Source organism: Peromyscus californicus, unplaced genomic scaffold, assembly GCF_007827085.1.
Source record: "Peromyscus californicus insignis strain IS unplaced genomic scaffold, ASM782708v3 Scaffold_19__1_contigs__length_69161282, whole genome shotgun sequence".
Classification (NCBI taxonomy): domain Eukaryota; kingdom Metazoa; phylum Chordata; class Mammalia; order Rodentia; family Cricetidae; genus Peromyscus; species Peromyscus californicus.
This window is the reverse complement of record NW_026294491.1, coordinates 26,744,006-26,767,897: the sequence shown is the minus strand read 5'-3', so window position 1 is coordinate 26,767,897 and position 23,892 is coordinate 26,744,006. Positions and strand designations below refer to the sequence as shown.

General features: G+C 49.1%; 1 protein-coding gene and 1 long non-coding RNA gene across 3 annotated transcripts in view; one reads left to right on the top strand and one right to left on the bottom strand.

The window, feature by feature from the left end:
* Window positions 1-22,248, top strand: part of Micu1 (mitochondrial calcium uptake 1) — a 165,913-nt gene extending 143,665 nt beyond the window's left edge. Inside the window, 3 exon segments of the mRNA XM_052744930.1 lie at window positions 222-330; window positions 19,921-20,010; window positions 21,359-22,248. Coding sequence (XP_052600890.1) covers window positions 222-330; window positions 19,921-20,010; window positions 21,359-21,516 — 357 coding nt within the window. The 3' untranslated portion in view covers window positions 21,517-22,248.
* LOC128114731 (uncharacterized) lies at window positions 20,020-23,094 on the bottom strand. Of its 2 annotated transcripts, none has more exons than XR_008219872.1 (3): window positions 22,747-23,094; window positions 21,088-21,205; window positions 20,020-20,496 (listed from the first exon to the last, which is right to left on the bottom strand). It is a non-coding gene; the product is annotated as an uncharacterized LOC128114731 (long non-coding RNA). The 2 variants fall into 2 exon arrangements; XR_008219873.1 differs by lacking the exon at window positions 22,747-23,094 and adding an exon at window positions 21,334-21,447.
* Between the last annotated feature and the right edge of the window lie 798 nt (window positions 23,095-23,892).

Here is a 23,892-nt window from a genome sequence, read left to right as displayed (position 1 = left end):
ATGGATAATTTTATGGTTGGGGGTCACCACAACGTGAGGAACTGCGTGAAAGGGTCACAGCATTAGGAAGGTTGAGAACCGCTGCTCCAGAGTTTGTCCTGTGGTGTACACAGTTGCTATCCCTTGACTGGTTGGTTCAGCATCTGGAAGGTGGGAGAGTATGTTTCTGGCTTTGCTCTTTCTCCAGGCTCTGCCTTACCTTGCTACCGTTCCTATTTCAGGGCCTGACTTTCCAGGAGGTAGAGAACTTCTTCACTTTCCTGAAGAACATCAATGACGTGGACACTGCATTGAGCTTTTACCACATGGCTGGAGCATCTCTCGATAAAGGTAATAAAACCCGGAAGTTTCTTTCTTGAAGCTGGAAGCATTAATGAATGTCTTGCCTTGAGATGTCGGGTTTTCTTGGCATTGTCCTTTGGTTGGTTGGTCTTTTTTTTTTTGGCTTTTGGTTTTTTTTTTTTTTGAGACAGGGTTTCTCTGCATAGCCCTGGCTGTCCTGGATCTCGCTCTGTAGACGAGGCTGGCCTTAAACTCAGAGATCCACCTGGGTGCTGGGATTAAAGGCGTATGTCACTACTGCCCAGTAGTTGATTCTCTTGTATTGGTCTTAAATGAGTTTTGCACTTCACCGAGAGACGCCATGCTCAGCACATACCTTTGATGGTGTAGCAGACAGGACAGACGGGCACTGTGACTAGTCTGGAAACAGACATGAAGAAAGGTGGAGCTTCAGAACCTCTCTCCTCCAAGGCAGAGCCAGGGCGTGTGTAACAAGAAGCCAAAGTCATTCGGTGGTTGGTCTTCGATGAAGGAGTGGTCTGCTTAGTGTCTTTGCTTTCACTTATTTTTAAAAATAAGAGAGCCAGGTATATTGGCACACATGCCTTTAATTCCAGCACTCAAGAGGCAGCACAGGCGGATCTCTGAATTCATAGCCAGCCTGGTCTACAAATTGAGTTCCCAGGATAGCCAGGGATACACAGAGAAACCCTGTCTCAAAAAACCACACACAAAAAAAATAATAATAATAAAATAAAGAAATGAGACCAAAAAAAAGTCTTTGAAATTTACCCATGTATTTACCATTATGGGTGCTTTTTGTTTATTCTTGAATATCCAGATACTCATCCAGGCTCAGGATTCTTTTGTCACTGTTTGTATGTGATAAGCTCTCTTCACTTTGGTGCTGTTGGAGAATGTGCTCCTGGAGGCTGTGATGCATCCTCACATGGCTGCGATGCATCCCCTCACACTGCAATGCATCTCCTCACATGGCTGCGATGCATCCCCTCACACTGCAATGCATCCCCTCACATTGTGATGCATCCCCTCACATTGTGATGCATCCCCTCACACTGCGATGCATCCCCTCACACTGCGATGCATCCCCTCGCACTGCGATGCATCCCCTCACATGGCTGCGATGCATCCCCTCACGCTGTCCAAAGCACCAACTGCGGTTTTAGACATAGTCTTCCTTGTCAGCACTTGTCAGTAGATTTTGTCACATTTTTTATGTGAAATCACAGCTCTAACTTATGTGTGGAATCTGAGAAATGAAGGACAATGTCAGCTGCTACAGGGTCCAGGAGTGGGGTAAATGGGGAGATTGGTCAGAGGATCCAAAGTTTGGGTTGTGCAGGATGCATTCATCCTAGGGATCTGAGTGCTGCATGGTGACTGCAGTTACCAATGCTGCATCACATGCTTGGATTGCTAAGAGAGATGCTAAATGCTGATGACACACATGCACACACACACACACACACACACACACACACACACAGAGAGAGAGAGAGGCACACAGTTGTAACTATGTTAAGAGATAGAAATGTTGATTTGGAAGGTTCACACACACACCTCTACTCAATACTCAGTAGGCTGAGGCAGGAGGGTCATGAATTCACGACCAGCCTGAGCTATATATAGCAAGGCCCTATAAAAAAGGAAAAGGAGAAAAATAAAGAGACACCAGCTGGGCTGATTGCTGTGATACTTCACAGTGTATTACATATCTGCACATCATGGTGAACCCCTTTCGTATAGAATTCTTTGTCAGCCGTATGTCAGTAAAGCTAGAAAAACAAATGAAATGACTCAGCTTACAGCCAGAATTCATTGCACTTTTTCCCTTTCCAATCTGGATGCCTTTTATTTTAACCTATCCACACAGGTTTTTTTTTTTTTAAATAGCATTTGTTTGCCTAAAATAATGCCTCCTCTCATCTTTGTAGACTCTCTTTGGGGAAGCATGATGTGGATGTCACGGGGAGGTATCGCCAAGTCCTTCCTCCAGAATAGCTCTGACTGAGTCGCCGCCGTCTCACAAGGCAGGATCAGATAGCATGTGCAAATCCGAAAACATAAGACTGAAAGTCAGAAGTTACAAAAATAGAATTAATGAGTGCCTCTAGGTTCTCTTTCCTCCTCAGCTAAAGCCAACGGAACCACTTAGAGAAAACAACGGTATGGGATGAATCACTATCTGTGTTAAAATTATAGGGTGTGCACAATAAAATGATTCAGGGTAGTGGTAACGAAGAGAAAAGCAACCTTGTAATTAAGAAGGTGGTAGAGGAGTTTCTTTCAAATGACTTTGGGCCACTTACTGAGTAGGACGGACGGCCTCCGTGTGCTCGCACGCTCACATCCAGAGGCGGGGTACGAACTGCACAACCATGCCTGACATGCAGAGGTACATTTAGGTTTGAGGCCTGTGGTGCTGTGTCATTTACTTTGACGTCTTGGTTTGTTTTCTATGTTTTACATCGGCTCCCCTGAGTGTCTGTTGATAGACATCAAGGGCATAGGGCCTAGCTTCATGCCAAGTAACAGGATGCACCACATGCATTTGTCTCCCGGGACTGCTACAAAAATTGCTACAAACTTGATTTAAAGCAGCAAAAATTTGTTCTCTCACAGTTGAGTTTTGAAGTCACGGTGCATGAAATTAAGATGTTGACAGGGCTGCGCTCCCTCCAAGGGCTCTAGAGGAGCATCCTTCCTTGCCTCTTCAGCGTCTGGTGCTAGAGATGCTCCTTGGCCCATGGGTGCATAGCTCCCATCCCTGTCCTGTCTCTGTGTGTCCTTCCCCTCTGTATCCCTAAATGTCTTCACCTACTTGGTCTTATGAGGTCTCAGAGCCCAGCTAGTAATCCAGGATAACATTATATCAAGAGCCTCCATTCTAACTGCGAAGACCACGCCCATCCTCAGCTAGCTCCAACGCCTGTGTCATGCCATCCTATTTTTAGTTTTTTTCCAGACAAGGTTTCTCTCTGTAGTCCTGGCTGTCCTGGAACTTGATCTGTAGACCAAGGCTGGCCTCGAACTCACAGAGATCTGCCTGCCTCTAGAGTGCTGGGATTAAAGGCGTGCACCACCACCACCCAGCCATCCTGTTCTTTATTATGGCATCTCTCACTGGGTTTGTGTGGGGTTTGCACATTGCTGTGTTGACTTTCTCCCACTCATACTAAATATTCTCTATGCCTGGAGCAGCACCTGAGATAGAATAAGTCTACATACAACAATTACAGGCCTTGCCTCCCCTCTCCATACACGGAATGGGTCTGTGTGAGTTACAGGCCTTTCCTCCTCTCTCCACAGAACTGTGTAAATTTTAGTACTGAGATGAACCCCAGAAAAAGGGAATAATGGTGCAGTGGTTAAGAACACGGGCTCTAGGCTGGGGATTTGGCTCAGATGGTAGAGTGCTTGCCTACCATGCACAAAGCTCTGGATTTGGTCCCCAGTACCACATGATAACCCATGAATGTTATTCCAGCATTTAGGAGTAGAAGCAGGATCAGAATTTCAAGGTCAACTTTGGTTACATAATCAGTTTGAAGCCAGCCTGGGCTTCAGGAGGCCCTGTCTCTAGAGACCACAGGTGCTGATATCACACTGCCAGAGTTTGTCTTGGCTGCTGCCATTTACTCGCTGGGTGGCGTCGGGCTCCTTCTGTTTTTAAAGTAAGGATAAAGATACCTAACGCACAGGGTGTCATAAGGAAGAATCCACACAGAACACCATCACCGTGTGTGTGCATTCACTGAAGGGCCTCTCTCAAAGTTGATAACATGAACACAGTGTGATGCTGCTCGTGTGTTTATTCAGCCAGCAGCACAGGTAGCATGCTAGGCATGGGTTCTGCCCTCAAGCAGCTCACAGGAGTGGGGGCAAGATCAGTGTACAGGAGTTCTAGTTAGTGTGGCAAGTGCTAGTGAGACTGAAGAGTGGAAACCCCGACACAAGCTGTGGGCGTGGAAGGAGCAGAGCAGGGCCAGAGCAGGCCGGCTCCCTGGCCAGCCTCTTCTCTTTCAGCTACTCCAGGCTCAGCTGTCTTCGTCTTTTCTAGAAAGGTTAAGACCTTCAGAAGCTGACATCGTTCCAAGGCCCTGGCACCGTTTCTTCCTTAGCTGGTTTAGAGCTCACAAACGAACCCTGAAACAGACCCGAGCAGTCTCCCCAAGCAGCGTTATGATCGATATGGTAATGCATCCTCCCTAGGTTTGCGGAGAAAAGTGCTCCATGGTCTAAATAAGTTTGGAAAATGCCAGCGTGGCACAGAATTTCTCCCCAAAGCACTGTTCCTGCTGGCTTTTAATATGCTAATATCCGTTACTAATCCCCAAAGGAGGGGTGCAGTTGCCAGACTTGACTGCTCCAGAATCCCTTGAGTACCTTACAGAGTAGTGTTCCTCTCAACAGTTCAAGAGGTCCAGACAGGCAGCAAGTACAGACGGGGGATGCGCCATCAGAAAACATGGCCCGGGCGTAACATTGGAAGTTTCGTTGGTGGGGTTTTTTTGTTGTTGTTGTTTCTTTTGTTTGTTTGTTTGTTTGTTTGTTTGTTTGTTTGTTTGTGTAGGCCATGTGGTTAACAACTCAGATAAGAATGAAGTATCCCTGCTGAGTTCTGACCACCTGAAGATAGGGTCTGCAGGAAAGACTGGATTTCCACTCTAGGTCATCTCTTGTTTAGCATTAAGTACAGCCAGCTCTGTTGCCCATTCATACACATAAAATCAAATGCATTGCCTCTGACTGGCCGTCTGAATTATGTAAGTAATCTGCTGAGGAAGGTAATGGGAAATTGAACACAACCCCTTCCCCAGTGCCTTCCTGTGATGAAATAGTTCAATTCGAGCAGGAGCTCAAGAATGAGCTATGGCCTCTAAATCTCAAAGCATGTCTGTTTCTGCCAGGAGAGTAGAAGATCTAGGTACAGGGGCCCTGGTGGAAGGCAGCTCAGGATATTAGATTTGGTAATTGTGTGGGTCCGGTGTGTCCCTCATAGACTCGGAACTGTATGTAATACGTGAGAATAATCACAAATAATGTCTGCTGCCTTTATTACTCAGACTCTAGCACAGAGCTGCTTAGATTGAAGGTTCTCATTTAAAACAGTTGTCCTTCATTGTTTTTCAGCTTTCTGTTTTGGGACAGGGTCTCACTGCATAGCCCTGGCTGGCCTAGAACTCAGTGCAGACCAGGCTGGCCTAGAACTGTCAGAGCTCCATCTGCCTCTGCCTCCCGAGTGCTGGAATTGAAGGTGTATGTCCCCACCACCCCAACCAAGCTTTTCTCCATCACTCTATAGGACAAGAGAATAAATATTAAGCCTGTGGCATAACTCGGGCCCGATGCTCTTGGCAGCCCCAAGGTGACCTTTGAAGTACCGTTCTCATCACCAACTGAGTCCAGTTTCTTTTGTCTCTGAAGTGACTTGGATCACAAGGATAGGCTCTAAGAACCCCGTGGCTTCAGATTCTCTGACTCTAATCTTCAGAGTCAACGCCTCAGTCTTCTGCCATTTAGATCCCTCCTGATTTGATGGGGAGCCAGAGATCACTGGCGGAGTAAACAGTTTCTAGCTCACAACCAGCCCTCACATTCCGAACAGACACGTTGGACAGACACGCTGGTGCCTCTCCTGACGACTAAGCATGCTGTCCTGTCGCCCTTCCACGGCCTCTGACGCCGCTGCCCATCAGGAACTCCAAGAGCAGCCACCATCTCATAGCTTCCACGACAGCCGTAATGTTGGAGGGCTTCATATCCCTTCTCTCTCTAATCTAGACTGGAGGTGGGCTTATCCCCATTGGATGGGTATAGGAACAGAAAAGGAAGTGTCTTACGGCTGCCCAGCTAAGGGCTGGTAGAGTCAGGACTTAAGTTGACATCTCCTCAACCCAAGTCTCTGTATTTTCCTTACCATCATCTGGCCTCTCCGTATATTTCAAGATTCAGTTGGAGTCTGAGACGCTTTGCTGATGCACACAGTCAGAACACCGTTCAGGTACACCGTTTGGAGCCGTGCTTCATGGTAGCCTCCAGAAGACAAGCTCTCGGCTCTCTCTCCCCAGTTGCCTTGGCAGAGCAAACATATCGGGGGCAATGGTAAAACTAGGTCTTCTTCTCTAGTCCAGACCAGCCTCGTATTCATGACGGTCCTTGTACCTCGGCCTTCCAAATAAGTGAGCCACCTTGTGTAAGAATTCAACTAAAGTAATGAACTGCTGTGGCCTTTCGGAAGTGATGTCCTTCTCCCAAGGCTGTTGGCCTTGTCCCCTGTAGTTGCCCTGTTCAGGAGCTGGTTTTCCTACTCAGATACTCTCTGGCATCTTTTTAGCACTCACCTCACAGTGGAGGAGTCCTGGAGTGGTCTAGTCTAACTTCATATCATGGAGGAATACCTTAGCCCACACATCTGTGTTCCTCGTCTTTCTAACCTTGTCACTTCTCACACGGCAACCAAAGCATAAATGCCTACAGTCATGTCCCAGGAAGAGCTGGGGGCCCGCGGGAGAGTTGGTAGATTACAGCCAAAAGCATAGACATGCTAAACTGACACAGTCAGCATCGAATACGGGATCCAGTGCAGGACACAGAAGCAGGACTTGTTTAGTCCAAAGTCTCACGTAGCCCAGGCTGACCTCAAACACATTATATAGCTAAGAAGTATGACCTTGTGCTTCTGATCTTCCCCAGACTTGCCAAGCACTGAGGGTACAGGTGTGTGCCACCACACTGAGTTTTATGTGGTGCTGGGATAGAACTCAGGGTTCTCTGCATGCTAGGCAAATGCTCCATCAACTGTGCCACATCCCCTGCCCACAGGCAGAGTCCCCGGTCTCCTGTGATCTGAGTGCTGGTCACCACCTCTGCTCACTGGGGTGCCTGTGACTTTTCACATTTGTGGGTGCCACTCTGATATCCAGCGTGCTGAAAGATAACTGTACAAGAAATCGTGCTAAGCATAAATTCTGCTTTTCTGATCAACCCTGAGGTTGAATTCTTGTTCCTCGTTAGTAGAGATGGGGACTTAGCTCAGTGGTTAGAGTTTCTCTAGTCTCTGGGTCTGGTCTGCATCATCATTGGGAATAGGGGACCTTCAAGTGATGCTGAAACCTTGGGATTCTGGTTTTAGAGTGTAATGTCTTTGTAATGTCTGGTTGTAGATGTTACAAGCTTGTTCCAGGACTCTGGTGAATGGAGAGAGACATGGGCATGCTAGGCTCACGGTAACTTTACCCGGCCCCTGTGCTAGTCTTCACACTTACCAAAGGGCCAGTGCCCAGAAACAACCGGCCCTACTGTGACAGCTCCAGTAAAATATTAGTCTTCAAAGAAATGACAGGGATGTAATTTACTGGGAGACCACTACCACCATGCAAGGAACCCTGGGTTTGATCCTGAACAGCACAAAAATGAAAATAATGTTTAAAAATCTCCAAAGAACATCTCAGGAGCAGTTAGTTGTAGCTGCTTTTGTTCTTTGAGGAGGTAATCTATAGTTACTTTGTTTGTTTTGTTTTTTGAGACAGGGTTTCTCTATGTAATGGCCGTGGCTGTCCTGGATCTCACTCTGTAGACCAGGCTGGCCTCAGACTCACAGAGATCTGCCTGCCTCTGCCTCCCGAGTGCTGGCATTAAAGGTGTACGCCACCACCTCTGACTATAGTTACTTTTTTAAATGTATTTTTGTTTGTTTGTATGGGTGTCTTGCCTGTATGTCTGTGCACCACATGCATGCAGTGCCCTTGGAGGCCAGAAGAAGGGAGTGTCTGATCCTCTAGAACTGGAATTACAGATGATTGTGAGCTACCATATGGGTGCTGGGAACCAAGCCCAGCTACTCTAGAAGAGCAGTGAGTGCCCGTAACTACTGGGCCATCTCTCCAGGCCGCCATAGTTAACTTTTTACATTCTTACTAACTTAGATGTTCTAAATTCTTAATTATTAGGAACTGAAGCTTTTTCTCAGCTTCGTCATTATCTAAACATGAACCATGTTTTCTGCCTCTTTATGTCCTACTCGAGGCCTAGACAATTCCTCGCACACACTAGATGTTCAGTTACAACAGATGTTAACAAATGAGAGAGTTTATTCTCAACGTGGCAGACCCTGGAAGAGATGGTAGAATGTTCTAAGATATATCCCTGCTGGCCCCGCTGTGACAGAGCGCTCTGACAGAAGCAGCTGGAAGGAAGGTTTGTTTCAACTCACAGTTCAAAGGTGCGGTTCATCACGGCAGGGCGTCCGGGTGACAACCCCGTAAAACAGCTATTCCAGTTCTGTCTGCCGTCAGGGAGGAGAGAGCAGAGTCCTGAATGTGGCGTGGGGAAACGGGCTACTTTCTCTTCGCTCTGACAACCTACCTGACAGGAGCAACTTAAAGAAAGAGGAGCGCATGTAGCCAGACACTTTTACCTGTCCAGCCCCGGGGGCGCAGTCCCACAGCCGCTTTTAAAAAAGAATCGCTCAGAGGCTTAATATTAATTACAAACTGTTTGGTCTGTGGCTCAGGCTTATTCCTAGCTAGCTATTACATCTTAAATTAACAGATTTCAGCCGGGCGGTGGTGGCGCACGCCTTTAATCCCAGCACTCGGGAGGCAGAGCCAGGAGGATCTCTATGAGTTCGAGGCCAGCCTGGACTACCAAGTGAGTTCCAGGAAAGGCTCCAAAGCTACACAGAGAAACCCTGTCTCGAAAAATCAAAAAAAAAAAAAAATTAACAGATTTCTATTCATCTATGTATTGCCACGTGGCCATGGCATTACCGGTCTGCTGGCATCTTGCTCCTTGGGTGGCTGGATGGCATCTGCCCTGACTCCGCCTTTCTCTTCTCGGTATCTCTCTTGGATTTCCTGCCTAGCTGTGACCTGTCCTGCCATAGGCCAGAGCAGCTTGTTTATTAACCAATGGTAGCAGCACATATTCACAGCGCACAGAAAGACCCTCCCACAGGAGGTGCATTGCGGGTGTCCTTTTGTTTGTTTGTAACTCACAGCTTGAGAGGACACAGTCCAGCACGTGTGGGTGGGGAGGCTCCAGCTGTGGCAGTGGAGGGGTCACATCGTGTCCACAGTCAGGAAACAGAAGGAGATTAACACTGGTGCTCAACTTTCTTTCTCCTTTTTGACTTTTTATTCTGTCCTCGCCTGTTGGATAGTACCTCTCATGTTCAGAATAGGCCTTCCATCCTCAGCTAAACCTCTCTAGAAACTTCTTACAGACATACCCAGAGTTGTGTCTCCTAGGCGAGTGTAAATCCAGTGAGAATGACAGTGAAGATTAACCATCATGTCATAGCCCAGAGTTATATCCGAATCCATATGAAAATGGACTAATTTATAATTATCGGATACATTTGAAGTCAGAGAAAAGCTGCTGGGTTCCCAGAAGAAAACATGGCAGCTTTTATTTCCTTGTTAGAAAATTTAAAGCTTCATTAGACCTTGGCTAGTGCCTCTACCCAATCTCATTTGTGCAGCTTAGTGCTGTAGTTGCGCAGAGGTATAAAGCACACCTAAGGATTGAGGGCAGCTATATATGAAGTGTGATCTGAGGAGCCTGGGACGTTCCCAGTCGTAAATACCCGTTCCCACAGGCCAGCTCTGCCTGCCTCCTACTGCTGAGTAATAAAGGAGGGGCAGTTCTCGACTGAGAGAGAACACATTTAGAAGCCGACCGAGGCAGGTATGCCTTCGGGCGGCCTTTCGGAGTCTCTGCTCAGATCTTTTTTGTGTTGTTTTGGTTTGTTTTTTTAGATTGATTTTTTTTTCTTTTTTTTGAGACAGGGTTTCTCTGTAGTTTTGGTGCCTGTCCTGGATCTCGCTCTGTAGACCAGGCTGGCCTCGAACTCACAGAGATCCGCCTGACTCTGCCTCTCGAGTGCTGGGATTAAAGGTGTGAGCCACCACCGCCAGGCTAGATTGATTTTTATTATATGTGATTTGAGTGTTTTGCTTGCACGTATGTCCTACATGTATGTCTGTGCTCCACATTCATGCCTGGTACCTGCAGAGACCAGGAGAGACTGTGGATTCCCTGGAACTGAAGTTACAGACCGTTGTGATCTGTCGTATGGGTGCTGGGATTCAAACCAGGGTCCTAGAACTGGATCCTCTGGAAGAACAGCCAGTACTCTTAACCACTGAGCCACCTCCCCAGTCCCTCTGCTCAGATCTTAACTGGAGCTGTAATCAAGGTTTTCACTTGTTGGAGACATTCAGCTCCTTTCCACTGTGGGACTGAATCCCCTTTCCTGCTGGCTGCGAATTCTCCCCAGGCCACAGCGCTTCTAGCCATGCACCCTCTGACAGCATTCCCTTCTTCTGCCGTTGCTAGGGTAGATTCCCATAGAGGGGTCATGAGACTGGCTAAGCCATCACCATCGCCGTGGAAGGTAGCCTACCTGCAGAAGCGGTGTATCGCAGTCAAAGGCCTGCCCGCACTGTTTGGGCCACCGCGGCGTTCTGTGTGACACCTCAGCCAGCAATTCCAGAAATCCCCGCTTTTAGCTTTATTCTTTTCTTAAGACTTTTTAAGAATTATGTGGAGGTGGGCAACATACGCGGTTGTGAGCAAGTGCCCAGAGAGGTCAGCAGAGGGCATCGGACCCTTAGAACTGAGCCCGGGCCCTCTGGAAGAGCAATGCACACTCCTAACCGAGTCATCTCTCTGGCCCCCAGTTTTTTTCTTTGAAGGCTTCTAAAGATCTGGATGTTGTCACTGACTGAGGCTATTTCATCATTTAAAAAAAGAAAAAGAAGAAAACATGGAAGTCATAAAGTTTTATTACTGGGAGTTTAGAAATAGTTCTGTTTAAACTCCCACTTTGTTGCTCTTGACCTACAATAAAATCACTAACTATGGAGGAAAATGACTTGCCCAAATCCCAGCTGGTGTGGTACGAAACAGAGCAGAAGCTGAGGTTGGTTCGGAACCTCACGGCAGTGTTCCCATTAGTGCACGGCACCCAGAAGCGCCTGGAATGCTAGAAAAGAGCCGCCTGTGGAGGGATGGCTTAGCAGTTAAGAGCACTGGCTCCTGTGCCAGAGGGCCTGGATTCCCAGCACAACCATGTGTAACTTCCGGTCCAGGGGCTCTGACGCCCTCTTCTGGCCTTCTTAGGCACCAGGCAAGCACATGGTGTACACATATGCAGGCAAAATACCCATACACGTATAATAATAATAATGTGTTTTTAATTTAAAAAAGAAAAGAAAAGAGGCTCAACACTTTTATGTGACAGCAGAAAGAGAAGAAAATTCAAAGCAAGGATCTCCCAGACAGCCTAGACCAGAGCATGGAGGTAGGGATGTCACAGACGTGGGCCGATGAGATGGCTCAGCAGTTAAGAACACTGGCTGCTCTTCCAGAGGTCCTGAGTTCAATTCCCTGCAACCACATGGTGGCTCACAACCATCTTTAATGGGATCAGATGCCTTCTTCTGGCATGCAGGTGTACATGCAGATAGAACATTCATACATACATACATACATACATACATACATACATACATACATACATAGGAATGTCACAGACATGCGTAGGGAAGGGATTATGCACTTCAAAGAGCTTCCATTGATGAGTTCTTGCAGTGCACGGAAGGCAGCCCCTGCTCTCCAGTTCATCTTTGCGTGTTGTAAAAACACTGTCATGTAAGGAGGAGTGCTGGCCACGAGTCCATTCATCTAAGGCAAAGCCATCAATCCTTAAAGTAAAATTATTCACAGTGTAGGCAAGGAAGCCCAAATCTGAAATAAATATTTGCTTTATGAGGCATTTCCCATACAAAGACCTGGTTAATTTCCCCAAATTTAAAGTCACTTAGCATTTTAAAGATTGATCCTGCCTTAACTACATCACTGGGCATGTATGATGGTTTTGTGAAATGATATAAGCTCCCCGAGGAGGAGGGATGCCTTAGGGATTTGTGACTGCTGATAGGAGAGGGGGGTAAGGGGGGAGGCGAACTGCCAACATCAAGGAGGTGAGGACAAAGCCAGCCAGCGTTACCTCCCACTGAGGAGCAGACTAGAAGAGAATGCGGACAGGAAGTAAGGGCCAACAACATGGCTCAGCTGCTAAGCCTGATGACATACGTGAATGCAATCCCCAGGACCTACATGGTGGAAAGAGAGAAGTGATTCCCACAGGTTGTCCTTCAACCTCTGCGCGCGCACACACACATGCTAAGACATACACAAATACACACACAAACACACACATAGACACAATAAAAAAAAGTTTTAGGGGCTGGAGAAATAGCTCAGTGGCTAAGAGTACTTAGAGATCTTGCAGGGGACCTGGGTTTGAGTCCCAGTACCTGTATTAAGACACTCACTGCCTATAACTCCAGCTCCAAAGGGATCTGGTGCCTCTGGCCTCAGAACACACACACAAACACAGACACAGACACACACACACACACACACACACACACACACACACAAAGATTAGATAGACCCTGTCACACTTCTTGGTGCCTTCAAGGTTTACTATCTTTAGCAGCCTGGGAAGGTAAGCAGAGTCTCTCAGACCGTTTCAACCCACTGAAGTTGACCGTATCTGCACCCAGTTCAGCCTTCAGCGTTAGATGCCAGTGTAGCCAGAGTGACAGTCCATCCAGGATGTAATTTTATAGAGAAGGAGTCTTCTGCAGATTGAGGATAGAGTCAAGGAGGAACATGCTCAGCCGATCACAGCCGTCCTGCCCATCAAATGCTCGCTCTACAGCTGGTACAGGATGCTGTTTGCATTCTGGGATGGAATTTTTTCTCAGGCAGGGTGCTCAATGAGCCAAGCACAGCACTGTTTGCTCTGTTGCCGTTTCATGGAAAGGGGGGAGAGGAAGAACAAGTCTTTCCTGTGCGTATGTCTGAGAAGCGGGTGCTACTGGCTGCCTCTCCACAGTGAGGAGACTGAGTGCTAGGTACTGCACACAGCTGAGAGCGAGACTCCGCCCTTACACCATTTGATGTATTACCTAATCAGAAATCATTTTCTAACCAGGCATAGTGGCTCACACCTCTAATCCCAGGACTCATAAAGCTGAGGCAGGAGGATGCAGGAATTTGAGGTTAGGCTGTCAAGGCCCCGTCTCGGTGTGTGTTGGGGATTGGGGGAGTATGTTGGCCTTGAGACAAGACCTGGCCTGATAGGTTCCCTTACGAGGAGCACTTGACTGGAGCTAATGAAGTCCCTCCCAGTATGTCGCCTCCCCCCCCCCCCACCCCATCCCACCATATGTGCCAGATCTTGAGTCGGGCCTTTGCGCCCTTCCTGCTTTCTTCATTCACACTGCCGTCTCCACCCCACCCTACGTCACTCGATATCCCACGTGCACAAATTGAAAGCAGCCTGCCTTGGCACTCATTTCGAGTTCACATACAAAACATACCTCCTCCTAGATACACAATGCTTCATTATGATTGGTGTGAGTTTACACACAAGATATTTCTCCATCTTAATAGTTTGTGTGCTGTCCCCTTCTAAATGGGGACTCTCCTCTAGCGTGTCTGTCCCCTAGTGATAGGATTTTCAGTGACACTAAACAATACCGGACAATGTAGTAAAACATATAACTTAGCTAGGCTGAACCGGTTTCAGCAAGGGGCCTACTGAGGGATCATCTGAGATGATGGCACCTGAGGTTCAGAAAACCCAAACTGAACTGCGGGTGTCCTTGGTAGCACGTACTGTTAGTTATGGGGGCAGGACCAACTGTGTCGCTTCTGACAGGCAGCCTGGTCACACAGAGGTGCCAGGGGCCCGCGCTTTAGCATCATGTGGAACAAGGACTTGGCCTCTTACTGCTGAAATGTCGCATTGCTCTTGTCTCCTTCCGTGGTTAGCTCTCCTAACGCTGTCCTTTCCCCTCCCCTCACCCCTAAATTGTGTTGAAAAGTGTGTATTACAGCTGCCAGAGTGTCTTGGAAGAAGTTACCAAAAAAAGGACCCTCCCTGTGCAGAGTCGAGCCCTCCCAGGGCTGGAGCAGCACCCCTCCCCCCACTTGACCTTGGCAACCACAAGCCAGCTTTTCATTTCGTCCCTTGCAGTCCAGTAGGGCATGACTGATCACATGACAGAAGAGCTCAGGAAACCTGTGGGGTCACCTTTCCACACACCTTTGCAGGGGGGGGATAAGCAGCCCTGTCCGTCCACCTTTGTGACTTGTACTTCTCATGAGGTTGTTGGTTCACCCCTTTTTAGTTGTCCTGGTTAGTGACCCTCACTGCAGAGAACAGACGGACCCGTGGTCTAGCCGAAATACCCCCTCCTCCCAGCCCTGGCTAACACTCATCCCTGACAAAAGGCACTGAGGGTGCCCTGACTTGGCTTTTCTGTTTTCTGGACTCTGTCCCTTTCGGATGACAGAGTTGGGAAGGAGCTGGTGCCGTCCAGGTAGGAGGTCAAATGTGCACAGGGAAAGAGCAGTGGGGTACTGTAGACCCAGCGGCCACAAGCTTTGTGACCCTGGAAAGTCACTTTGGTTCCCTGATCTCTCATCACCTCTGCAGCCTCTTCTGGTTCCGTGTGGATGTGTGAGTTTCATCACTCCAGAGCTCTCCTGAGAGGCCGTTGTGTGGTTAATTATAGGTAACCTAATTTCTGACACATTATTGTAGCACACGACTTAATATGGGATTATCCAGTCATGGACCACACCAGGCACAGCTCAGGTTCTTCCTGGGGTTCTCAAAACAAATAGTACCAGATTATTATTTTTTTTTATTTTATTATTTTTCTTTTTCATCTTTGATTTTTTGAGACAGGGTTTCTCTGCGTAACAGCTCTGGCTGTCCTAGAACTCACTCTGTAGACCAGGCTGGCCTCAAACTCACAGAGATCCGCCTGCCTCTACTTCCCGAGGGCTAGGATGGTGGTGGTAGCAGATTTTGAGTGTCAGAATTCTACCGATTCTCCCCCATCCCAATTTTAAGTAGACATAGGCCCCTGGGAATATTATTAGACGTGTCATAGGGGATCCTTGGAAACCTAAGCTATCTCTTTCTTCTGGGGCCTTCGTTTCCCAATAGGCAGATGAGAAACTGGAATCCCAACACCTCAGCTTTATTCCATTGCAGGGTGCGGGGGTGGGGGGAGAGGGGAAGTTCCTCTGTTCTTAGGCCAACATAACCAGCACAGAAGACTTCTGTGACCTCAAAAGATTCGGGGGCCAGGCATAGTGGCACATGCCTTTAATCCCAGCACTCAGGAAGCATAGGCAGAAGGATATCTGTGAATTTGGGCCAGCCTGGTCTACAAAGCAAGTTTCAGGCTATCTGGGACTGTGCAGTGAGTTCTACCTGGGCACCCAGCCCACTCTTCCATTTCATTCTGATGTGTCTACCTACTAATGTCAGATCCTACTGGTTGAGGTCTCCATCCTCAGAGACTGACCCCGGCCTTCAGACACTAGTCACAGCCTTACCTATGCTTCTGCCCAGCCAGCTCCTAATGTGGCAGGGCTCTGTTGACTTGTAAGAGTGACTCAAACAACTTGGGCAAGCACTGAGGCTCCAGAGGCATCGGGAGAGGTCGGGGAGGAGCACAGGGCTTCTGCACCTTCCCATCATCCTCCAGGAACCTCCATGTGCCAGCAGGCTGGAAGATCTCTAAACGCTGTGCTCTGGGAGTCTTAGGGGGCTTCAGTACACAGGCATGATTGAATGACTCTTTAGCCATTGGGGACCAGCTCAGTGGGTTAGAGGACGTAGCTGGAAAATCCCAACAAGACTTGGTCTCTCCTGTGACCAGAGTCCATCTTGAAACCACCTATGTGCTCTTGGCATCAGTCAGCTCATGAACACACAAAAGGAGACCAGTTTGGCAACTGCAAGGATATTAGGACTTCTGTCAAAAAACTTGGAAGACTGTAGTAGTTACAAAAAAAACTATTGAAAGAAACTTGAGAGGCTGGAGAGATGGCCAGTGGGTAATAGGACCTGCTGTGCAGTCCTGAGGACCTTATAATGTGGCTGGGCATAGCCAAGCAGACATCTGCAACCATAGAACTCTGGGGGACCAGAGACAGGAGGATGGCTGGGCCTTGCTGGCCACCAGCCTAGCTCCAGGTTCAGTGAGAGACCTTGCCTCAAGAGAACAAGGAGTAATAGAGCGGAACATTCGACATCATAACTTCACCCTCTGCCCTCCATGCTTGGACCATAGTCACACACATATATGAAATGAAAGCAGGAGAGGAAAGACATTTAAGGGAGGGAGGGTTCACTTCGGCTCAGCTTGAAGGTACCGTCTGTCATGGCGGGGAAGGCATGGCGGCGGGGGAGATGTGGCGGCAGGAGCTTGGGGCAGCATTGGCTCCACCATCAGAAAGCAGAGATGAATGTTTATGCTCAGTTCACTTTCTCCTTCTTATTCAGTCCAGGACCCCAGCCCAGGGAATTCTACTGACCACATATGGGGTGGGCCTTTTCATCTCAACCTAGTAACATCCTCACAGACATGCACAGGGGTGTGTTTCCATGGTGATTTTAACTACCATCAGGTTGCCAGTGGAAATTAGCCATCGCAAGAGACCGAGTATGTTTTTCAGAACCACAGTCACCAAGTGGGGGAGCCAAAAATCGCAGTACCGAGAACAGGTCGGCACAGTAAAGTGAAGGTCCGGGGTGTGGGGGTAGGAAGTTCTTTTCACTGCGGTCTAGTTAGTGTGACTCAGAGGTTGAGAACGGTGTGAATGAGCCTACGCTCCGCAGCAGCTGTCAAGCACTGATGTCATCCACTGTCGTCCCATTTGTCCCAAGAGTTCCCAACTTGACAGCTCACCAGCTACTTGGGTTGTTCTGTCCTGTTCTGATTCATCCCCTGGGGTCCTCTCCAAGGATCTCGTGCTGTGAAAAGGGCACCCCAGCAAGACTGTTCCCATCCCCAAGAGTCACAGTGACTTAGCCCTGGTAGTATGCAAACCACTAGCGCCCCCTCCAGGTGGGATGGGGCATAATCTATAACTGCCCTGTGAGGGGTGGCACTTGTCATGAAAGGTTCTTGCTGCAGCCCCCGAGAGTCCTGTTCTACAAGCACTTAATACCAGCCTGATGAGCCGCTCGCTGGAAATTGTCAAGAGCTCTCACTGACATCCCGAGATACTGCTTACTGGTTTATTGGAGCAGAGTGCTGTCTGCATGGGAGAAAGAGGAGTCTTAGAACAGCAAGATGGGCGAGGCATTCTACCCTGAGAGAGCAGGAGACTTGGGAGCGCAGCAGGAAGCAGTTGTCAGAGCAGTTAAACCTCGAGATTGATGTGAGCTGCAGAAAATGGTATGGCCAGCAGAAAGCACACTGCAGCATACATGAGGTCCTCAGGCCCTTCGCAGGACTCCTGTGGCCATGGAGGGAGGTTCAGTGGGTAGCAGCGTTTGAAAACACCCATCCTCATCCTGTTCTCCCTGAGGGATATCCCAAAGTCAACCGAGTTTCCGTAGGAGAGCTCCCCATCACGAAGTGTAAAAGCAGTTCCATTGGCAGTTCCTTCAAATTGCCTTTGGCCTCCTCCTCCTTCTCCTCCTCCTCCTCCTCTTCCTCCTTCTCTTCCTTTTCTTCCTCCTCTTCCTCCTCCTCCTTCTCCACACAGTTGAGTTAGCAGCAATCAGTTCTTCCTCCAAGGCTGATTCTCAAGCTCGGCACTGTAGTTTTGCCCAGTGCCGGCACATGAAAACTTACTACGGATGCTTCTGCCTAAATCTTTTTGTTCAAAAAAAAAAAAATCATTGGTCTCTCCTTCACTATAAGTCACAGGCTAGGAACGAGGGTGATCTGAACAGTGGCCACGGCTGCAGGAGGGAGACCCTGGCTCTTCCCACCTTCCTGAACAGCCTTGTTCCCCTCAAGCTAGAGGCTTTGAATACTGAGGCAAAGCCATGCCTCAGCTATCGCCAGATACTTCCACCCCATTCATCTCCCTCGCACTCAGAAATAAACACCAATAAAACTCGTCTGTGTGCCAAGCAACCTCGGCAGCCTCCTGTGGCATCCTCTGGTTTGAATAGGAGAAAAGTAAACCCTAAGCTGTCCAGCGGCTCAGTCGGGGTGGAGCCACACAGAGAGCCCGGTCTCGTGACACCTAGCGCGGTTCTGCCCCGCCACGGTATCCTGGTATCCGTGTCTGCTGACCTTGGAGGCAGTGTGCTGAATATATATGGAGGTGACAGATGCCAAATGAGGAAGCAAAGAGGAGCTGATGTTAAAGATTGAAGTGGCAGAGGCACCCTGATGCCTTTGCTGCTCCATAGCGCTTCTGCGGAGTCTACGCTAATGGTTGCACAAGTTAGTCCATAAACGGAACTCAGTCCTTCTCTTTTCTTTCTAATTTACTTATTTTATGCATATGAATGTTTTGCCTGCAAGTATGTATGTGTACCTTGTGTGTGCCTGGTGCCCAAGGAAGTCAGAAGAGGGCTTCAGATCCCCTGGGACTAGAGTTTGGGATGCTTGAGAACCACCATGTGGGTGCTGAGACTCAAACCTGGGTTGTCTGCAAGAGCAGTGAGTGCCCTTAACCACCGAGCCATCTCTCCGGCCCCTTTTCCTTCCTGCAGGTTCTACTTCACTTTGGGGTTGATCTGTAGGCAGTAACATAATTTATAGCCATAGGTAAGCCAGACTCGAGGATAAACGAGAGGAAAGACGGCGGAAATCGCCTACTTCTTCCTAGCTTGTCTCTCATGGAAAACCAATTCCGCATGACTGCTAGTATTTCAGAGTAAATGTCAGGGAAGGAAAATGGCAAGAGAAGAGAGCTTCTCTACTAAGGCCAAAAAAATGAAAATAAATAAAAGCTGTGTGTTGGTGTGTTGGTCTAGTGAGACGGAGTTTCCTGCTTCTCCAGGGGTACAGCTGAAAGAAGTGTACAGCTCAAACTGTCTTTTTGGTAGCTCAGTTAGCCTTGACCTCTTGTTTCTCCTGCCTCAGCTCCTGAGTGCTGGGATTGTGTGCCCTCGTGCTCTGCTCAGTATCAGGTCTTTCCTTTAGTTCATGCCTTTTAACATGTAGCAGCAGTACAAAAGAACAGACCCCAAAGGCCAGGCAGTGGTGGTGCACACCTTTAATCCCAGCACTTGGGAGGCAGGGGCAGGTGGATCTCTGTGAGTTCGAGGCCAGCCTGGGCTACAGAGTGAGTTCCAGGAAAGGCACAAAGCTACACAGAGAAACCCTGTCTTGGAAGAAGAAAAAAAAATGCAATCCTCCTTTTCCTTTTTCTTTTCTTTTCTTTTTTTTTTTTAAATTCTTCATTGCTGAACAGTGAGATTTAAACCCAGGCCTGGTCCATGCTGCCCAAGTGCTCCATCTCTGGGCACACACACACACACAGCCCATTTGGACAGTTTGAGACTGTCTCAGTGCCCTGACATGGCCTTGAACTTTGGTTTGGGTTTTGGCACAGGCTCTCACGGTGTAGCCCTGCTGCCCTCAAAGGCTTGAGTCTCCTTCCTCACCAGCTGAAATTACAGGTGTGCACCCCCACAGCTGACCTCCTTTTCTCAAATATGACCCAAATACAGTTGCAGAGTTTTGAGTGGTTGAGCCCCCGTCTGGAGAAAGGTAAAAATGGAGGCATCTGTGCAGCCCTAACCTGCCATCTTTCTCCTCTCAGTGACCATGCAGCAAGTGGCCAGGACAGTGGCGAAGGTGGAACTCTCAGACCATGTGTGTGACGTGGTGTTTGCACTCTTTGACTGTGACGGTGAGTGGGGTCCTGCGGAGGGTAGAGGGTAGGCCAGACCTCGCTCTGTTACTAGACCATGTATAGCGGGGCTGTTGTATGTGTAGCAGCTTGGCCCTTAGCACTGTGAGCTTAAAAGATGCCACCCTGGGCCGTGTTTGTGTTTTCTACTTCTCTGGGTTTTGGTTTGGTTTTTGTTGTTGTTGTTTTATTGAGACGGGCTGTTACTATGTGTCCTGGCTGACCTGGGACTCACTATGTAGACCAGGCTGGTCTCAAACTCAGTGATCCACCTGCCTCTGCCTCCCTCCCAAGTGCTGGCATTAAAGGAGTGTACCACCACACCCAGTACGTTTTCCATTTCCTCTAATTCCATCTTGCCTGTGGGCTTAAATTAGTGACCACATGACTGTCCAAATGACAACAGGAGCCACATTTGTAAGAGGGCTTGAAGCTGTGTTTTCCCAAATTGCAAGCCTGATGATCCCCAAAGAAACGTAATTTTCCCTGGAAAATAAACAAAAATATTAGACACACACATTACACAATTTGCTGCTAGTAGATGAGGGGCACATGTTTCGATGTCCCTAGAAACAAGATGGTGTGACTTTGTCCTTACAGAACGTAGTTGATGCCAGGACTTGTGTTGAAAAGAGAGAGAAAAAGAATGGGCTGGGCTCAGCAGGGAAGCATGCTTGCTGCTCTTGCCGAGGACCAGGGTTCAGTTCCCAGCACCCACAGAGCGGCTCACAGTCATCTGTAACCCCAGTTCCAGGAGATCCATCACCCGACTACCTCGGGCACCCGGCATGCACGTAGTGCGCATCCATGCAGGCAGACACTCATGCACATAGAATTTTTAAAATTAAAGGAAAGGATAGAGTCTCATCCAGCTTGGGGAGGCTGTATAAACCCAGATCAGTAAAGGACCCAGGGCCAAGGCTAAGGAAGAGTAGGATGGACAGTTAAAGGGCAGCGGGAACACCTTCCAGATGTCCACACCCCAAGGAGTCCTAATTACTTGCTGCTTAAAGTTCTCCGAACCACCCTGCTCCCCTGCACCACAGCACCCTCTGTTTGCCCCATGCTCACACTTACCTCACCACTGATGTCACGTGTCTCTCCCGCAACCTGGGAGTGATCCAAGGACCATCACACAAAGCTTAGCTGTTCTCACGCAGGACCCGATTTCTGCTCTGGTCTCAGTGGGCTGCAGCTGGAAACATCAAGGGAGGACAGAGCAGTTCACCCTAAGCCAAGAGAGTTGAACTTGGCAGAATGTGTACCAGCCACAGAGCCCGCAGGGTGTGAGGGGTGGCGTTTTCTCCCGGAGTTTCTACTTACACCTCTGTTTTTCCTCACCCTCCAGGCAATGGGGAGCTGAGCAATAAGGAGTTTGTTTCCATCATGAAGCAGCGGCTGATGAGAGGCCTGGAGAAGCCCAAGGACATGGGCTTCACCCGTCTCATGCAGGCTATGTGGAAATGTGCACAAGAAACCGCATGGGACTTTGCTCTGCCCAAATAGTGTCCCTCTTCCTACACCCTAGCACCCTGGACCCCTGGAGTGGCCCTTCATGCTGCTTCTGCTGCTTCTGGGAGTAGTACCCCCTCCCATCTTTCTGGGAGTGACCTCTGGGCTCCAAGGGCTTCCCTCTCCGCCCTTCCCGGGACCAGTCAGTGTTCTGCTAGGCTCCAAGTCTGCAGTCAGATCAAAGGTTCTAAAAAAAACATGGCCAAGTCTTAAAAGTGGAGACCTTTGCTCCTTTAACAAGTGCCCTGTGGATAAGGAATGCAGGGAGCCCTCCCGGCTCGATCGCTGTGGATTTATATTAAGAACGTCCTCTGCTCTCCCTCCTCCTGCAGTTTCTAAGCTGCAAGTTTGGAAATACTCTGGCAGGCAGGAGGAAGTCTGTGATGAATGATAATGAAGGCGACCCGGGCACCCTGAGCTGGCAGGAGGCCTGGTCGGAGGATCCGTGGCAGACACAGGCAGCTCCCGGAAGGCTTGTGCTCCCAGCAGAATTCCAGATTCAAAGGGGCTGCCTCGTGGTCCTCTCCGCTCCCTTGTGTTCCTCCCAGGCTCCCTGTGACGCCTCCTCTGGGACTCCGCTTCCCCAGCAGCAATGGCTGAGTACCTGTTAGTGTCTCCTCCCCTCTCTGTGGGCCTGCGGAGCCCAGACCCCGCTCAGAGCCCATCTGCCCACTGTCTAAAACACTCGTAAAATATCACTTTAATTACAACAGTTTGCAGTAAATACCCCCGAGAGCGCTTGTGTCCTTTCTTTTAGACCTTTCCTCTGGGCCCTTCGTTTTGTCCCCACCAAAGGCCGTGGCTTCCTCATCACAAGCAACTTGAGGCAGGACAAAAAGTGAGGGTGCTCCGACATTAAGGTGGCATTGTCCCAGCCCAGTTGGAGTAATATTTCGTTTGGGGCTGGAGTACACACTCCCAGACAAGAAATGTATTTGAGGATAGCCCGTGAGCATCCTGCATGGTGGACCTGCATTTTGATATCCAAAGCAACATTGTCCTCTGGTAGACTCAGCTCTACCACTCACTCGGGGTGGTATCGAACTAGTCATCCCCATCTGTTCTCTCAGCTGCTGAATGACAGGCTGAGCTGCATGGGCCCGAAGTTCCTTCCCATGAGCCTCTGTTTCAGCTCTCCAGAACCTCCAGGTCTGCCTCAGTGTGGCACTCCACCCTACCTCAGAACACGACCAGGGGTGAGAGAGCTGGGGCCTCTGTCTTTACCTGCACAGGAAAGCAGAAGTGGGCATCTCCCCCAGGGCCCCCCTTCCGGGAGGCCAGCTTCACCCTCCACAGAGTCAGCGGCTTCCTGCCTCCTAGGCGCCCTGTCCACTCTGTCCTGCCTGGTGTCTAAGTGCAGGCTTTGCGGTGCTGTTGCTCTAAGCCCAAGGCATCAGCGCAGTCTAAGTATTTCTTAAATTTGTCCCAGAGCCGGGCGGTGGTGGCGCACGCCTTTAATCCCAGCACTCGGGAGGCAGAGCCAGGCGGATCTCTGTGAGTTCAAGGCCAGCCTGGACTACCAAGTGAGTTCCAGGAGAGGCGCAAAGCTACACAGAGAAACCCTGTCTCGAAAAACCAAAAAAAAAAAAAAAAAAAAAAAAAATATCTATACAAAAAAAAAAAAATTGTCCCAGAATCCATGTTCACCCTTTCCTGTGGTCCATTCTCCAGGAGAAGTCCATCCCCAACCTCAGCGGGGTTCAGTGTGATTCAAGTGGATTCAGTGTGATCCAAGGAGATGAGAGATCCTAGAGACTGTTGCTAAGCAGAGGGGACTTGAGAATGTACCCTGTATTTTTAAGTTATTTTAATTGCCTCCGGTGCCCCGCCTACTTTGAGCTACGGCTGAAGCACACACTCTAGAAAAAGGAGAGACGTGGACAACGGCTGCAGCCACACAGGGAAAAGGGGACCCCATGGGCCCAGGAGCTGGTGCTACGGCTCTGCGCCCTCTGCAAGCCTTGCACAGACCAAGCCCCTGGGAGCCATGAGACGCCTCAGGAAAGTCAGGCAGCGGCTGAGGCCGGCTCAGCTGCGGGCTTCCAGTGCCACCTGCTGGGCAGAATGGCTCAGTGCAGGCAGTCTCGTGCTTGCCAGCGGGGATTGGAAGGCACAAGGCAGGGCAGAAGGAACCATAAAGAAAGGATCCAACTGCAGTTGAGAGAGGGAAAAATATTAGTGTATTGGTCTCTGGCTTGAGAACATGAAGGGTGATGAGTAGACGTGTGTTGTTCGCGCTGTTCTGTGTCACTGTTCTGTGTCACCTTCACTGATCAGCCGCTGTGGGCCAGGCGTTCTGAGCCGTGTCTTGGAGGAGCTTGCATCCTAGAGAGAAAAACAGGAAGCAGCAGCAGGTTCCGAAGGCCAGAG